The 18786-nt window shown below is 38.0% G+C and overlaps 1 protein-coding gene across 1 annotated transcript; it reads right to left on the bottom strand.

The window, feature by feature from the left end:
- Nucleotides 1-12018: 12018 nt before the first annotated feature.
- LOC113196232 (olfactory receptor 6K3-like) lies at nucleotides 12019-13074 on the bottom strand. Its single transcript, XM_026408002.2, has one exon. The coding sequence runs from the start codon at nucleotides 13072-13074 to the stop codon at nucleotides 12019-12021; it is 1056 nt and encodes a 351-aa protein (XP_026263787.2).
- Nucleotides 13075-18786: the final 5712 nt, after the last annotated feature.

The following is an 18786-nucleotide window of genomic DNA, read 5'->3' as shown; positions in this document are numbered from 1 at the left end:
AATAAGAAGGCACAGCAGGACAGCACTGTCCTCTCTTGTAAATCCTCTTTGCTGATCATCAGATATTGCTAGGGTACGTCCAAGCCACTCATGAAAGTTTTGCTTTCTACTCCTAGTACTTTATGCTCTGCTGTACAAGAGCTTTGGTTCCAATGGGAATAATGCTTCCTCTGGGAGACTCAGCACCAATTTCACTAACTGGGAGTGAAGTGCCACCTGGGCACCTTGGACTCCTGATGCCTATGTTAATGCACAAAGAAGGAAGTTACAGGGCTGGCCAGGTGGCTGATTCAGACGACCTAGGGTGGTTTGCTCTATTATTTTATAGAGTAAGGAAGGAGCATGTGTGCAACACAGGAGGTCTTTAGGAGTGTCTCCTAGTGTTACCACACCCTATGACTACAGTGTATGGAAAACTACAGTCCAGTTCAGGCAGAACTACTAATGGCCCTGACCCTTCAGGAATGAAGGCTTGGGTAACCCATAGACATATCATTTAACCCTGATAAGCCACAGTTTCTTCCCTTTCAAAACAGAAGTGAGGGACTGGGCATGCAGCTCTGCAGTAGAACATTTGCCTAGCGTGCTTCAGGCCCTGGGTTCAATCCCCAGAATCACCAAAAATAAATGAATAAGTAACAGCAGAAATGATAATGATATCTATTTACAAAATATTGTTACAAATACAATGCCTTTAATATGAAGAGTTCCCAAAACATGGACATGTGCATTACTATTAATAAATACAATTGTAATTATGTGAATTCATACGGTTATTTTATTATTACAAGTCAAATTTGGTTAATAAAAGCAATATACATTAAGGGAAAATAAATATATTTAAAGTCAACAAAGAATGTGTTAGCATCATTTGCTCTTTACAAGTCAGGACATGTGTTTCCTTAATCCTGTGCACTGACGAAGGACATCATTTCAAGGTAACATTATTGTCAACCTACCACAAACTTCATAATTTAGCATATTTATTTAGGGGTATGGTCACATCTAGGAGGGATTATATATACAAAAAAAAAAGAACAGAGAAGAGAATTGTCCTTTCACACAATAGAGGGTCATGTGCAGGGAACCACCATGAATTACTTGAGGGTCTTCACTGGAAATGGCAGCCAGGGAGATTTTAGGTTTGCATTGAGAAGTATCCATGGCTCCCCCTGCAATAGATTGCCCCATGCACATGACCTTTATCTCTGCTCTTCTGGGAAGATCCCTCACAGCAGCTCTGGAGATGGGTGTAATCTGCTGGGAACTGAACAGCCCACCTACTACCTTTTTTGGTGAAAAATATTCTATGGAAAAACTTTGATGTTCTCTGATATAAACAAAGCAAGCACGGGCTCCTTTTCGCCCATTGTATTGTGGAAGCTCAATCTGTGTGACCTGCTAGCCCATCCTGCCCGCGCTTCCTGAAAATATTTTCTGTGTCCTGGGGTTGGTTTGTTGATCTACTTTTCTTAGCTTTTATTCTGCAGCCAGCCCATTCCACTGAAGGGAACCCCATTTCCACAGCCCAGGTGGGATGTGGACGGGAGTCATGTGTAGTAACTCTGTAAGGATACTAGTAAATTTAGAACAGTTATCCACTCTGTAAAATAATACCATTTCTCATGTCTTTTTTTAAAACTTTTTTTTAGTTGTCAATGGGCTTTTATTTTATTTATTTATATGTGGTGCTGAGAATCGAACCCAGGGTCTCACAAGTGCTAGGGAAGGACTCTACCACTGAGCCACAACCCCAGCCCTCTGGTGTCTTTTGCAGAACATTAAAAGGTGCCATATGAACTCAGCAGTGTTTCTTGATTTCCCTCATTTTTTTTTAAACTAAGTGTTCTCTGAAGCCTTCCTTCTGTGTATCTCTCTTTCACACAAGACCTACAGGTGCTCTCTGATTTTCTTTCTCTGCTCCATTCCAGCCCATTAGTAGATAGCACTGATCTTTTTAAAACTATGACCTTCTCCTTTACTTCTGTCTTTCCATCCAGCTTTCAGGTATCTACGATTCAGTGGTGAGGCTCAGGGAAGGACTGTGCCACAGAAGCAAGGAAATGAGGCCAACAACTAGAGAGTTTGTGTTGGTGGGCTGGGGACCGCTAGAAATCCCAGCATTTGCACTATGTAAGTTTCATCCCATCCAAACTGAGGCATTGGTCTTTATGAAGCATGTATAATTAAGAAAGAAAAAAAGGAAAAATATCAGCAGAAAGGAGTCCTTCCTTAACAAGGTAGAATATAAAAGAATCCAGAACCCTAAAGTTTAAGGGAGGAAAGAGCTTGAAAAAAGAAGAATTGTTGTCCAATGCAATAGATCAATTGCCCAGAATAATCAAAATGTATAATGGTGAAGCTGATTTATTCATTCAACACATATTTATTATTTAATATGTACAATACACCTGGGTGCGGTGGCACACACCTGTCATCCTCGCGGCTCAGGAGACTGAGGCAGGAGGATCATGACGTCAAAGCCAACCTCAGCAAAAGGAAGGCACTAAGCAACCCATTGAGACCCTGTCTCTACATAAAATACAAAATAGGGCTGGGGATGTGGCTCAGTGGCAAAGCTCCCCTGGGTTCAATCCCCATAATCAATAATAATAATAATAATAAATACCACTAGGGTAAAAAAAGGACAATGAAAATTGTAACCTAAAAGAAAAAGTATTAAACACTGCCCACTGAAACCTTCTCTATATGTATCCAAAAATTCAATAAAGATAACCTTAGTGCATATACCAGGGACACTAACTGCCCAACAGGCAACTGAATATCTCATCTGATTCTTGGACCACTTGTTCCTGAAACTTTTCAGAAATCAATCACATTGCTCACCTGAGACTTCAATGCAATCCTAACAGCTACCTGTATCTCACCCACTGCTGGAGAAATTTAATAATCAAAGCCTCACTGTGTACTAACTTCCCTTGTAACACTCTTTCCCCACTTCTTAAAACCCTCTCAAAGGCTACCTACCATATCTACAGGCTCAGTGAAGCTTTCCCTTGTTAAGTAGGAGGTAAGTTGTTCTTTCTCTGCATATCTCCCATTTCCTAAAATTAATTGATTCACTGACTACTGTTGAAATAAATATAAGGGAAGTTTCTATCTTTTCCTACCTGGATGTCTTTATTCCCTAAAAAAGCTGAATTTCCTTCATAGGTCAGACTCACCCTGTATAGTCTGTCTGTCTGTCTGTCTCTCTCTCTCTCTCTCTCTCTTTCTCTCTCTCTCTCCCTCTCTCTGTATATGTATATCTGTTTCTGAACATATGTAGAATGCTAGAATGGGTATATAGGCTCTCTTGTAATGGCTCCAATTAGGAGAACAGCTCAGGCTAGAAATTAGGAGAGCCCCAATCCCATGGAACTCCAAACCAATCCCAAATGAGATAGCTTGGGAACTCCATGCATGGGAATAAAATTACTTTTCTCTTTTCTGTTTTTTTTTTTCTTCCCTTTCCAGGTACTTCTGGTTGGACTGACTTTTTGATGCATCAAAATTCTGAAAACACAAGATACAGGTTTTGGCAATTTTGATACTGTAGAGTGAGGAGTTCCACATAGATGCAGCAGTGGAAGAAAGGAGCCAGGCGTACTACTTGGTCCCACTTGACTTTTTTTTAATTTAGGAAACACAATTGCAAGTTCTGCCTACTGATTTCATATTGAAGTCTAAGGCTGATATTTTAGATAATAATGTTGTTTTTCTCCTGTTTTACTTCCATGTGCTTAAAGGTCAGAGAATTCTCTAGGAAAAAAAAAAATGATAGGCAGAGAGGTCTCCCAAAGACTGAAGCAAATTAACTGTGTTGTATGCCAATCCTATCAAAATCAATTCCATTTTGCTATCAGTTTTCACAAAGCTGACTTCCAAGAATCATATTTTTCTGAATAAGTTGAAAACACATAAATTAATTATTTAAAGAGAAAAAGTAACTGAATTGCTTTTTTTGTTTCTTTATAGATACATGGATTTTATAAGGTTATTTTTAATTGACAATTTTTAAAAAATATTTTTATTAGTTTTTGATGGACATTTACCTTATTTATTTATTTACATGTGGTGTTGAGAATTGAACCTGGTACTTCACACAGGCGAGGCAAGAGTTCTACCAATGAGCCCCAGCCCCAGCCCTAATTGACAATTCTTTTAAAGTTCCTATTTACACTTTTATATTTTACTCCAGAAATTTTGAAATTAATCTTGTTTTAAGTCTACATGATAGTCTTTCCATTCTCTCCTTGAATATCTTTTCCCCTCTAATATGGAATATACTCTTCCTCAAAAATTCTAGTTCCTTTATAGAAAATAGCCCAAATGTCAATTTTAGAAAAATATATCACATTTTTTTTTCTTGAGTATCATTTCATATAGTCACTGATAGAAATGTATTTTTTTAAAAAAACTCACTTGTTCATGTTGGCAACTTCAACTTAATGTTCACAATGTATTGGAACAGACGAGGGTTATTAATTGCTTTAAATCATGTTTTACATTCATGTGAGGTAAGAATGGTCTTAGCTCACTTGACCACTAACTGATGAATGATTCTTTTGGACTTTTCATTGGGGGCTCAAACATGGAATAAAGGCAATCATCAAATTATCCCAGAAACCACAGGATATCCCTGCATCCATCTGGAATTATTTATTTCTTTGCATTCATTAGTGTCACAGGATCAAACACTTTTATGATGCTCTGAAAGGTTCACTCGGCATTTGACTACATACTTTCTCTACAATAGGCCCTTGATTGCTCCAACCTCAAATAGTATCTTCACGCATGTCAACTTACAAACAAAAATGTCTTTTAAACATTTCTTGGAACAGGATTACTGGGAAAGAGGATACTCCTGAGTTCCCTTTAGTTTCTGCCAGATTTTCCTTGAGAATGACTCTACCAGGGTGTTTTACTCAGCTTTTTCACTGCTGTGACTTAAAGACCACCCAGCACAATTATGGAGAAGGAAGAGTTTATTTGAGGGCTCATGGTTTCAGAGGTTTAAATTCATAGAAGGCCAGCTCCATTTCTCAGGGCTGGAGATGAGGCTGAACATGGAGGAAGAGTGTGGCAAAGGGAAGCAGCTCACTCACAGCAAGGTGATCAAGATGCAGGGAGAGAGACTCTACTTGCCAGATACAAATACTTACCCAAGCCAAGCCCCAATTCCCACCTCCTCCAGCCACACCCTACTACTTCAGTTACCACTCAGTTAATCCCTATCAGGGGATTAAAACACTGATTGGGTTACGACTTTACAACCTCATCATTTCTCCTCTAAACCTTCTTCCATTGTCTCACACATGAGCTTTGGGAGGACGCCTCATATCCAAACCATGACACAATGTATCTTCCAGTCAGTGCTCAGGTATACTAATTTGATTTCATACTCTGTCTTGCAATTGGTCTTCATAAAGAGCTTAAGCATCTCTCTATGCAGTTCTTAGTCTTTTCAATTTATCATTTTTAAAATTGTGTAGCAATATTGCTTGCCAATCTACTTTCAAATTTTCTATATTTTCTTATGTCTTTAAACAAGTATTTTTAAGTCTAATGATTTTTTCACCACTACCTACCCCCTGCTGAAATCTAAATGTATATGCAATAAAAAAATTATATTATGATTTTTGATAAAGACAACTCACCAATTTACCTAACACAACAATATTACATAGAATAATCTGAATGTTGTGCTATGCTGAACTGAACATTTTGTTTATGTACATATGGCAAGCATCAGGGATAAGAAAAGTAGAAAATTCTACAGTCTTTTCAATATGTATGCATGTGTGTTATATGCACATTGTTTTCAGAGCTTTTTTATTTTACCCTTACCTGAAGAATCAGGTAGTAAGAGCTAACTAAAATGTCTATAATCTTAGGATGCTATAAGGTCAGTGGAGCCCATAGACAGCAGAATGTCATAATTCATCAAGTGTGTTACACAAGGACACGGGCACAGAAATGACAATCATTGAGCTTTGTGCTCCTGTAGGTCAGCTGCATTTGAAGGAGTTAAGCTGAACTGCAGGCTCTGCACTCTGGGTTCTGTCCCCAGGCACCGTCCTTTCAGCAGGTGGAATTCACATCAGCTCCTTGTGTCTTTCACTTGTGAACCATGGACTGACTCTCTGGGGCACTGACTTCACAGGGTTCAAGGCTGAAAAGGAACCAACTACCATGGGACAAACCCAAATACAAAAGGACATATTCAATATCTCAAATGTCCATTGACATCCCAATAGCCTAGTAAGGAGAAAAAAGACAATCCCATATAGTGAGTCCTGAAAATACACATGACCTACCATGAGTCTTTTCATTGCAAGCTTGTGGATCTATAAATCTGTCACAGGGATATAAAGAACTAAGACCTTTAACTCAATTTATCACAATTTCTTTTTTTTTTTTAAAGAGAGAGTGAGAGAGGAGAGAGAGAGAGAGAAAGAATTTTTAATATTTATTTTTTAGTTCTCGGCGGACACAACATCTTTGTTGGTATGTGGTGCTGAGGATCGAACCCGGGTCGCACGCATACCAGGCGAGCGCGCTACCGCTTGAGCCACATCCCCAGCCCTATTACAATTTCTTGTTATAGAAATGCTACAACTTTAACTTGCCTGTGCAAAGAATTGATGTGCTTCACACCACAACTACAGTTCTTCATTTAATCTCTATGCCAGTTGTCATACTATTGAAATTGTGTTGGAAGTGTTAAATTAATGTATTATTTTTATGAGTATTTATGAAAAGAATATTTTTATCAAGAGCTATAAACATATTAATAAATTGAACAAATCAATTTCCTGAAATTTATCTTGAAACAATTCTCATCCAAAGATTTTTATGTAAGAAGATGATTCTTGCAATATTTATAAAAATGATGATAAGCAGAAAACAACATAAAGGTTCAAAGTAGAGAGGTAATTTGTATATCCAATCAATGAGACATGACACTATGATTAAACTAGTGGTTATAAATACTGTGAGGCTTGCAAGAGAGTCAGAATATAATTTTGAGTTTACAGAAATATGGATTATAAAATTGCCACGCATGGTGGCACAGGACTATCATGCTAATTACTGGGAAGGCTAAGGGAGGAGAATTCAAGTTCAAGGCCATCCTGTGAAACTTAGTGAGACTGTCTCAAAAACAAAAAAGAAGAAAATCATATATTTATCATATTAAAACTAATGTAAAATCATTCAGATGAGCACTGCAATAGAAGGGAAAAGGAACAGAACAATTTTAGATTGATGGATTAAATAGTTAATGAATTTGATTGTATATGTTACTCTTATATTTATTATGTCTTACACATCTTTTGCATAGATTCTATATAGAATAGTAAATTTTCAAAGGTAAAGATATGACCTACTCTATTGTTGTTTGTACAGTAGTTAACCCAACACCAAATATAGCCTATGATCTCAGTGCCTGGGTTATATACCATACTTCTCTCTAGTATTAAGAATAAAATAAAGCACAGTGGCACATGCCTGTAATGTCAGCAGCTTGCGAGGCTGAAGAAGAAAGACTGCGAGTTCAAAGCCAAGCCTCAGCAATTTAGCAAGGCTCTAAACAACTTAATGAAACCCTGTCTCTAAATAAAATATAAAAAAGGGTTGGGGATGTAGCTCAGTGGTTAAGTGCCTCTGGGTTCAATCTCCAGTACCAAAAATAAATAAATAAATAAATAAATATAAGAAGAATACAATAAAAACAAACAAAATTATGGGGACAGAAAATATTTCACTGACCCTAGAGTGTAAGGCATGGAATTGTTATTTTTGTGATCTATATAAACCCTCAGAGGACTTTGTGAGGCCATTTCTCAGCTCACTGGGGAAGAGAGTTGGATTAATTGTATTTTAACTCCTACTCTTTTTTAAGGTCAATATGTTGGGAAGGGTTTTCATTAGGGTCAAGAGAACTGTAGCCTAAATTATCTGCCTGATACATTAAAGAGCAAAAGAGCTTGTTAATTCCATCTTTTATGTCCTTATTTCTCAGGCTCCAAATAATGGGACTGAGAAAGGGATCAGAGACAGAGAATGAGCAATAGCGGTGTCCCCGAATGACACATAAGTAGCAGAGAACCTGAGACACCTGAAGACTGCACTGTTGAACATCAGCAGGGAGACAGCATTGTGGGCAGTTATTAGATTGCTTGAGAGCACAGATCCCACCTTGCAATAGGATCTCAGAGGCATCTCTAACAGTCTGAAGCCAATAAAGGAAGGAAATGGTAGATCTGATGATGGGGTTAGGGTCATAGAAAGAGAGGGTAGAAACCCACACAGTCTGAGATAGAAGGAATAGGAGGTCAAAGGTACAAGGGCCTGCTGAGTGCTGAGCACACAGTGAGGGGTCTTGATGGTCAGAGTGGGTTGCAGTTGGCAACAGACCTGTCAAGAGCCTTGACAGTTCACCAGCTGTGTTCAGTGTTTCCAAGTGAAAGGAGAAGTACAAATCTGCAAGAGGTGGCCAGTTAAAGAGAGAGAAAAAATTAGAACATACAGACCTGGAACTGTGAAATGTCCAACCAGAGGAACAGCAAAGGAGTTCATCCGGTTTCAATCACAATCAAGGCATAGATGAAAAATAAAGGAAGAAAAATACTGTCTTCCTTGGCGGACATAGAGAAGATCAACCCAGTCACCAAATTCTCCCCAGAGCCACCTGGGATTGCGTGCCCAACTAACAGAGAAGCTATCTAGTCTGGAGCTTTTCTTTGTTGGGAGACTGTTCATTACTAATTCTGTAACTGAAAGGTTGATCCTCGCCCAACCAATCCAATAACAAAAACAAGGTTTTGAGAAAAATGAAAAGGAAGTTTTATTGCTTTGTTAGCAAAAGAGCAACACTGGGACTCTTGTTCCAGAGTGTGTGATTCTCCCCATCATGGGAACGGGGGATGGGGGGGGTTGTGTTAAAGTGGTGATTCAGAGGAATCCTGAACCCTGGGATTAGGGAGGACTGACTAGGGAGGAGAAGATCAGGGCAGAGAGGGTCAGGAGGAAGAAGTTCAGGTAGGAGAAGTTCAGGGAGGAAGAAGGTCAGGGAGGAAGAAGGTCAGGGAGGAGAAAGTCTGGGAAGGGAAGTTCTGGAAAAAGAAAAAAATACATCAGTTTTAGAGCAATGAGGGATATAGTCAAAGCATGAAGTGTTCCACTGTCACAATCCAATCTCATTACTTGTTGACTTATTCAGGTTTTTTCTGTCCTGACAGTCTAACTTTGGAAGTTTACATGTGTTCAGAAATTTATCCTTCTTTTCTAGATTTTCCAATTTATTAGCATAAACTTGTTCATAATAAGCCTTAGTAATCCTTTACATTTCTATGGTACTGGTAATAATATCTGTTTCTTCATCTCTACTTTTATTTAACTCTTCTCTTTCTTTTTCTTGGTTACTTTAGCCAAAAATTTGTCTGTCATATTTATCTTTTCAAAAGATAAATTGTTTTTGGTTCATTGATTTGTGAGTTGGTTTTGGTTTTGGTTATTGGTTTTAGTTTCTATTTTGTTTATTTAGGCTTTGACTCTAGTAACTTATTTCTTTCTATTAAATTCAGGTTTGGAATTTTCCTTGCATTTCTAATTCATTAAGATGCATTTTGCTGAGCATAGTGGTGTGTGCCAATAATCCCAGCAGCTCAGGAGGGTGAGGCAGGAGGACCATAAGTTCAAAGCCAGCCTCAGAATGGCGAGGCACTAAGTAACTCATTCATATTTACTCATTCATGTGAGACTCTGTCTCTAAATAAAATACAAAATAGGGTTGAAGATGTAGCTCAGTGGTTGAGTGCCCTGAGTTCAATACCTCATACCTTCTCCCCAAAATGCATCTTTACATTATTATTTATTTGAAATATTATAAAACAACCGCATAGTATATATATGTGCTTGTTGCTATAAACCTCCCTTTGAGTTCTGCTTTTGTTACATCACAACAATTTTGGCAGGTGTGCATTATAATGTTCCTCTGGTGATGGGGCATGCCCTGTTTTTGTTGTTTTGAAAGGTCTTCATTTCTTCTTTGTTTCTGAAAAGGATAACTTTACTGAGTACAGTGTTCTTGGTTGGTAGTCATTTTCTTTCAGGACTTGGAGTATTTTTTTCTATTTGTTTTTGGCTTCCAAGGTTTCTGCTGAGAATCCTGCTAATAGTCTACTAGGGGTAACATTAAATGTGACTTGATACTTTTCTCTTGTAACTTTTAGTAGTTTCTTCTTTTTCTTACACTTTTGACCATTTGACTATAGTATTCCTTGGTGAGGATCTCTCATTAATGTCAATTTGGGGCTCTGTAATCCTCCTGTATATGGATTCCCATTATCTTTCTCAAGATTAGCAACATTTTAAGATATCCTTTGATAGAATAGAATTTTTTATGCCCTTACCATTTTATTCTCTTTCACGTACTTTAAAAATGTGCATTTTAAAAAATTTATGCTGAAGGTCTTGAATACTATCTTCATCTTCTTTTGCCTGCCTGCCCATCTTCTTTCTTTTTCTCCTTTCTTGTGTGACAGAGACATTTAAAAGACCTCTCCTCAAGTTCAGATATCCTTCCTTTTATTTCCATGATTTCTGTTTGGTTCCTTTCCAAAAAAAAAAATCTCTATCTCTTGGTGAATTTCTCATTGATATTGTATCAATATTTACTCATTCATGAGCAGTTCTAAGGATTAGAGACCTAGGTGCACTCCACCACTGAGCTATATACCCAGACCTGGTCTACCACTTGTGACCAGATCCTCCTGCCTCAGCCTCCCATGTAAGCTGAGAATACAGGCCTGTGCCAATGGGCCAGTTTTCCAGACCCTCTATTCATAACCAGAAAAACCACCAACACCAGGTGCAGGAAAATGTCAGAAGACATCGGCAAGAATCTTCTACAAGAGAAAAGCTCCTTAAAATTTGTACCATAACAGTGCCAGACTCTCCCAGCTCCTGCCACTCTCTAAAAGGCTGGGCCACTCATGGGCAGTTTTGACTTCTATTCCAATCAAGTCTGTCCCTTCACCTGGAGGTGAAAACCCATTCCTTTTATTTTTCCTGATTAAACCTTTACTTGTTAGAAGAAAAAACAGAATATTAATTTCTGACGGGAATGCATAGAAAGTACTTCAAAGGACACAAAAATGAAAGCAAGTGTCCCTACAAAAACACATGGAAAAGTCGTATCTCTGTCTCTATTCCTAATCTATCATCTCTCTCTCTCTCTTGAATGTGTTTGAGACTGTTTCCAAACAAATAGTTTAATTCAATTAAATTACATAAATTCAACCAACATAATCAAAGCAAAATGAAGATTGACTTCTACGTGGGCCTCAGAAAAATAAGCAATGAAAACATTATAAATAACAATCATAGCTCATTATAGCTAAGATTATGATTTCATTTTTAATGTATCATTGTTTATTATACAAATCTTTACAACATCAAAAGAATACTAATAAATAGGGGCAAATATTAGATAATATTCATTTTGTACTTTTACTGTTATGCAATATTCTAAGTCCAGCACAAAATAACTTACTTAATATTTTTAAAATGTATGTAGTCCCAATTTTAAAATGTATTACTTTTATGGCAATAGACAATGAAACTAAAATACTGAGAATTTAATAACTTTTAAAGTGACTGTGTGGTACCACTGAAATATGAGTCTTGACCTCTTTCATAGATCTTTGGTTTTTTTCATTTTTTTTCTTAGTTGTAGATGGACACAATATATTTGTTTTATTTCTTTATTTTTATGTGGTGCTGAGGATCAAACCCAGTGCCTCACACATGCTAGGCAAGTGCTCTACCTCTGAGGCACAACCCCAGCCCCTCTTTCATAGATCTTATCCTTTAACTACTACGTTTTATAATCTGTGGTCATGATTAATATATTTATGCTTATAAAATATAATGCTTAAGTAATAATAATGTTTATATAAAAGTAAAACAATTGTTCCTTTATTTTAATGGCTTAACCATCATATTTGCTTTTTACATTTTGTCCATCTGTGCCAGACTAGACAGCATATGCAATCTTAATAAATCACACATAAACAAATAAATATGTACATGGGAAGGAGAACTGAAATAAGGAGACAAAATATTAGCAATGCCTTTATTTTTATGTGGTGCTGAGAAAAGCTTCTTAATGGCTACTTTCATGTCCTTATTTCTCAAACTGTAGATGATGGGGTTGAAAAAAGGAGCAAGAACAGCAAACATGAGTGCAATGGCTGTGTCCAAAATTGGTGGGAAAGTGGCTGAGAATCGCAGGTACATGAGGGACACGCTGCCATAGAACATCAGGAAGACCCCGAGATGGGCTGCGCAGGTGGAGAAAGCCTTGTGGCGGCCTTCAGCAGAGGGGATCCCCAGGATCACAGTGATGATTCTCACATAAGAAATGGCAATAACCAAGACGGAGGAGATGATGGCCACCGCATGGACCACATCCTCAATCAGGATCATGGAGGTGTCTGTGCAGGCCAAACGCAGCACAGGCTCAAAGTCACAGAAGATCTGATGGATGTGGTTGGGGCCGCAGAAGGGCAGGGTAGAAATCCAGGCAATCTCTGGGAGCAGTACGAGAAAGCCAAAGATGCAGGAAGCTGCAGAGAGCTGAGCACACAGCTGGGGGGTCATGATGGTGGGGTAGCGGAGAGGGTCACAAATGGCCACGTACCTGTCAACAGCCATGGTGGTCAGCAAAATGCCCTCGGAATTGCCCAGCGAGTGGAAGAAGTACATCTGTAGGAGGCAGCCGATCATGGAGATGGTCCTCTGCTCACTGATCAGGTTGGAGAGTATTTTGGGAATCGTGGCACTTGTGTACCAAATCTCCAGAAATGAGAAAATGCTGATGAAATTATACATGGGGTTGTGGAGGCGGGAATCCATCCTGACTGCAAAAAACACAGTGAGGTTCCCAGTTATGATGAATATGTAGATGAGGAGCAAAGGAATGAAGAAGAAGACGCTATCTTCAGGTTGGGGAAATCCAGAGAAGAGAAACTCTGTCACCACAGTAGTTTGGTTACTTGGCCCCATGGTCAGCAATCTTAACTGCTGTGGGGAGAAAGGCTCAACTCCTTCCTAGACAAATTTTTTTTAAAAAAATCAAATGCATTGGTTAATATACAAGGCGATGAAATAGGCTTTCTGTCCCATGTATTCCTCTTTATTCATGGATTAATAGTTATTTACTTAGAACCTGTTTTGTGCCTAGAGGATCTGTTCATTTGTTGAATTTGCAGTGAAGAAAACAATCTCACTTTCACAAAGCTTGTATTCTAATGAAGGATACAATAAAATAACACATCAAAAAATGTCTTAGTCTGGCACAGGTGGCACATGCTTCTAACCTAAGAACTCAGAAGACCAAGGCAGGAAGATCACAAGTTCAAGGACAGCGTGGGCAACCTAGCAAGACCCTCTCTCAAAATAAAAAAGATAAAAAGGTCTGGGAATGGAGCTCAGTAGTAGAGCACCCTTTGGTTTGATCTCTGCTACTAAAACAAAACAAAATCTCAATAGATTAAGTTGTTCAGGCTCACCTGACATCTGCCTCAGCCTCCTGAGTCACTGTTATTACAAGAATTCACCACCATGTACTGCACTTATTGGGTCTGAACAATAAATAATTAAAATATCAAAAATAAAAGAGTGCTTTTACTATACTAAAATAAAATCAATATAGAGGAATTGTGAAGGAGGGGCAAATTTGGAGAAAGTGAAGAATTGTGTTTAGAGGGGTTGACTCTGGAGTATGCATGAGACCAACAAGGGAAGGTATTCAATAGGCAGATAAACAGACAAGCCTGAAGTTCAGAGAGGTGTTCCCACAGGTGATATGGACTTAGGAGATGCCCATGTGTAAGTGGAGCAAGACAGTCCAGTACAGATAAAGGTCTACATGGAGAGTTCATAGATAAGGTAAGAAGTGCAGCAGAGAACTGAGCTGGGAAAACACCAGTGTATAACAAAAACGAGGTAAGAGAATCATGAAAAGCAAATTGGGAAAGAAGCACTGGAAAGGTAGAGAGGAAAGAAGAAAGTAGCAGGTGACATTTTCAAATACTGAGGACCATTCAAGAAATGCAGAGGTGGAATACAAGAATCTTCCACATAAATCAACTTAGAAATCACCACTAACCTTTTCCAGAGAAACTTCAATGGAAAATTCGGGGGGGGGGGTTAAATACATGATTTATTCATAATAAAAAAGTTCATGAAAAAATAAAATAAGATAGTATTTAAAGAAAGGTAACTTGAGCGCTAGGATAAAGCTCAGTTGGTAGAGTGCTTGCCTTGCATGCACAAGGCCCTGGGTTCAATCCCCAGCACCACAAAAAAAATAAATATATAATAAAGCAGGTAATTTGGATAGAGACTGAATGGTCCAAATCAAAGCTCTAACACTTCTATTTCTGTAATATGAAGTCAGTTGGGTGAATTCTCTGTTATCTCACTTTTCTCGTCTGAAAATGGAGATAAGAACACTTAACTTACAAAGTTACATTAAGAATTATGTCAGTTTACGAAGATAGAATACTTAAAACATGAAAATATTTATTATGGTCACATAAATCAAGGAAACAACTAGAGAGTATAGAAATACATTCCCTCATTCATGGCCAGCCAATTCAATAGAAAAAAGAAAAGCTTATGGCAAGTGGTTCTGGAACAATTGGACATAAACATGCTTAAAGCAAGGTCAATAAAAGAAAATAACTGTCAAATTGAACCTTGCCAACACTGAAAAGTTTTTCTTCTCAAACTTAAATTTTAAGAGAAATTCATATAGATAAAATATTTGCAAAACATAGATTTAATAAAAGATATATCTAAAATATATAAAAATTCAAAACTCTAATAAGAAAGAGATCCCAACATTTTCTTTTAGAAACTAGCAAAGGATTTGAACATACGTTTCACCAAAGATATCAAATTAGTGTATAGATATCAAATTAGTGCATAAAAATATGTTCAAAAGACTCATTGGTCAATAGGGTAACCTACATTAAGACCATAAAGAATTACCTTATCATTCTTTTCAAATAAACTACTGATTTTTTTATTAGCAAAACGAACCAAAACACCTAATCATACTAAGTCCTTTGCAGAATGTGGAGCAACTAAATGTCACATATTTTGTCGGTGGGAATGTAAAATTTCACAGATGGTAGGAAAACAAGTTTAAAAGTTTCTTTTAAAGTTAAACACACATTTATTATTTTAAAAAATATTTATTTTTATTTATAGGTGGACATAATGTCTTTATCTTACTTTATGTGGTGCTGAGGACTGAACTCAGTGCCTCATGCATGCCAGGTGAGCACTCTGCCTCTGAGCCATAACCCAGCCCCATACATTTAATATTGATAAAGCAATTATACTCCAACATATTTACCCAACTGAAATGAAAATCTATGTTAAATCTAAAACCTGAAATAAAATACTTATAGTGGCTTTATTTATAAAACTTGAAACAATCAAAATGGTAGTCAGTTGATAAACAGATAAATTGATACATTCTGATAGGTTAAATGATTCAAAAATAAAAACGAATGAAATATGCATCACAATTTTAAAAACTGAAACAACAGGAACAAATATCACATACATTAGGTTAAGTGCAAGAAATCCAAGTTTACATTTTGCTTGAATCTCTTTATCTGACATTTTGAAAAATAAGAAAGCATAGGACAGAAACAGATTTTGGCTAGGGATGGAGTGAGAGAAGGTGTCAGTTTTGAAGGGCACAATTAGAGAATTTGGAGAGGAGGCTGCAAGCAGTAGTCTCATTATTTACCTTAATTTTTGTTGGTAGCTTTATTATCTCATGCATTGCATCCAGCATTTTCTGTACTGTGTGAGGACCCCACCTCTGCTCTGATCCACCTGATCCTCAAATTTCATTTCATGGAGAAAATAAAACTGGGGAGAATCAGTTCTCTAATTTAGCCCCTTATACTATTGTACTAAATTATGAATGCCTGCATTGTTAATTTCATCATTGTTGCTCTGATCAACTACCCCTGACAGCTCAACACCATCTCTTTCTCTCACCTGAGATCCTGGCAAATCAGGGCAGTTAGCAGGGTAAGCAAATAAGCATAATGTCATTCTGCAAGAGCCAAGAGCAGAAGGATCTCACAGGGTACCTCGGTGGTACAAGAGGAGTGTGGGACATATTCCAGGGGGTGCTACCTCATTGTTTGAAGACACTGAGGGTCCCTCTCAGACCCAGCCTGTGGGCCTTGAGAAGAATAAGCAGATCTAGTGGGACACTCCATTCGTGCTGGTGGGTCTAGGCAAGTTCTTGTAGAAGTTAGGGAGCATAGAGGATGCTAGTGAATTGTTTCTATATATATTTTGTTCTGAGAGAGAACTTGGGTCCTGCTCTTTAGTCCCTGACTCCCCAGCTGAGCCCCACTAGTGGGTCACAGTAAGGATCAAACAGCTTGGGAAGTTTAACTGGATTGTATGCAAACCCCTAGAAATCCTGGCCAAAAGTAAAATTTAAAAAAATAATAGTCATAATTTTTAAAAACTAGAAAAAAACTTAAAACAAACAAACACAAAACAACTGTCCATCAGCCTTCTGCTTCCTTTGTATCTCCACTTTGTGCTTCTGTCCCAGAAGCACTTGGGAGCAAATCCTGACCTATGGCTCTTATACCTGACAAGAGCCCTGTTCCTTCTGTCCTTCCTTGTGGGTTTAAAGATATATTAGAGGATCCCACCCATTAGCTTTTGCCCACACTTCTCAGTTTCCATGAGAAATGAGATTAGAAGATAGGCCAATGTTCTTCTGTCCCTAGTAGGGGATCAGATACCTTAAGCCATAGTTAAAGTTCAATAGAGAAAAGAAAATTGTATTTCTTAAGCATTTTAGCTACCCAGGCACAGGTGACTATGATTCCCACAACCACTGGCACAAAAATGAAGGGAAAACAGATGCATTCTCTTGTGTCACCACCACCCAGATCCTTGCCCATGCCTGACATGGGTGGGTCCCATTGGGCTCTACTAACCTCCACTGTTATGGTTTCTATTACCAAATATATGATGGGTATTAGTGTGTTGTCCATTTACACATCTCTGCTCCAATCCCTGGCAATTGCTGCAATAAGGGCCATTTTAGTGGGGCCTATGGACGACTGCAAACTTCCCTGATTCAGAGTTTAGCTGTCAGTCCCTAGTGGACATATGTGCAGAGTGCTGATCTAAATCACGGCCTGTCTGGCTCTCATGGCTATGTTTGCCCTGGGAGCTGCTTGTGCACAGGGGCAAATCAAGATGCCCCAGTTGCTATGGGTGGCTACCTGCATAGAAAGGCACAAGGCTCCAACAGTAAGAAGCTTGGGTTCAGATACTAACTCCCCAGGGTAGGGGATTCTGAGCATAACAAGACAACCTCGATGTCTCGAAAGTTTTGCTGCATCCTTCAGACTTCCTGCTTTGCTAAAACTTTCTCACAAACAACCTTTTGATGGCAAACCTACATAATAAACATACTGAGCTAGCTCAGGTGTCAGTCTTCCCCCACTAGGGCTTGGCTGAACCACCTGGTCACAGCTTTTCCTATATGTGTGTCTGTTTCTTTTTTCTCCATCTCCCATCACGCCTCTGGTTCCTGAACTAAAGAGGAGGCCTCTGCAGACATATACAAAGTGATTAAAAGAAGGAGCTAAGAACATTTACACCACGTTCAGTTGCAAATCAGTATAGAGAAAACTACTAGAAATTCCTGGAAACTGAGACATTTTGGATCTCTAAAGCAGTCAAAGTTATGACCTTTATTGTGTTTCTGCTTTTCTATTTATTCCCCCAAGGTAGTTGGTTTTAACCTTTTAATGGAATAGGGGTGCCTAGGATTTAGCAAAATCAATGTTCTACTGTATAGAGATTAATATGCCAAATAGAAGTTTATCTGCTCCACACTGGAAGGAGAGAAATAAATTGACACAATTCCACAGGGAAGAAGGAAGGTAGGAATGAAAAATTGATCTATAGGTAGAGATTATATTTTGTTTGAATCAGTGCCTATCAGCAGTAATAAGTTTCTCTGATATGTATAATCTCTAACTATGGCAGTATATTTCACTGGTTTGTTTTTATTTGGCAGGAACTTGAAGCCAGCATGTGAAATGTTGTCTTCCTGTATCATAATTTAGTTTAGAAACCTCTGTGGGTATGAACTTAGAGGAACTATATCATACCATTAAAAACATATTAATTATTTCATCTATCATGCAGCTCAAAATACAATATTATATCAGATGTCTAATCCTGTGTCTCCTCCCCTGATACCAATTCCATTCAGCCACATGCAATCTGAAGTGTGCTCCCAAATATTGTCATTTAAAATAACAGAAGGAGCACTAGCAAAGTGTGCTTCTTCCTTTATCTAGTAGGCAATTGACCTTCTCCTTCACACATGATTTATCTATATCTTGCACCTCTAGGTATTCTTCTCTTACCTCCAGCAGATCAGAAGTCCCCACCCTTTTCTGGATTTATGCAGTTTAAAGACACTTCAATTCAATAGGAAAGACTATTATACCTGTTTCTAAAGGTTTCTTGGGAAGACTTCTCTACTGAGGTATTTCCCCAAGATAATGAAAGAAAACAGCAACTTCATTTCCCAAGGGCTTAATTAATTATAACTTCCTCTCATTTTTTTCCTCATTATTTCTCCTTAATGTAAAGAACTCCAAGAGTCTTAGTAAAGTATGCATCTCCATTGATGTATTT

This window comes from Urocitellus parryii, chromosome 11 (genome assembly GCF_045843805.1).
Source record: "Urocitellus parryii isolate mUroPar1 chromosome 11, mUroPar1.hap1, whole genome shotgun sequence".
Lineage (NCBI taxonomy): Eukaryota > Metazoa > Chordata > Mammalia > Rodentia > Sciuridae > Urocitellus > Urocitellus parryii.
The sequence above is the reverse complement of the archived record's forward strand: the minus strand, read 5'-3'. Positions and strand labels throughout refer to the sequence as shown.

What these genes read in the sequence shown, in the direction of transcription:
- LOC113196232 (XM_026408002.2), bottom strand. Translation starts at nt 13,074, where the DNA reads ATGGGGCCAAGTAACCAAACTACTGTGGTGACAGAGTTTCTCTTCTCT.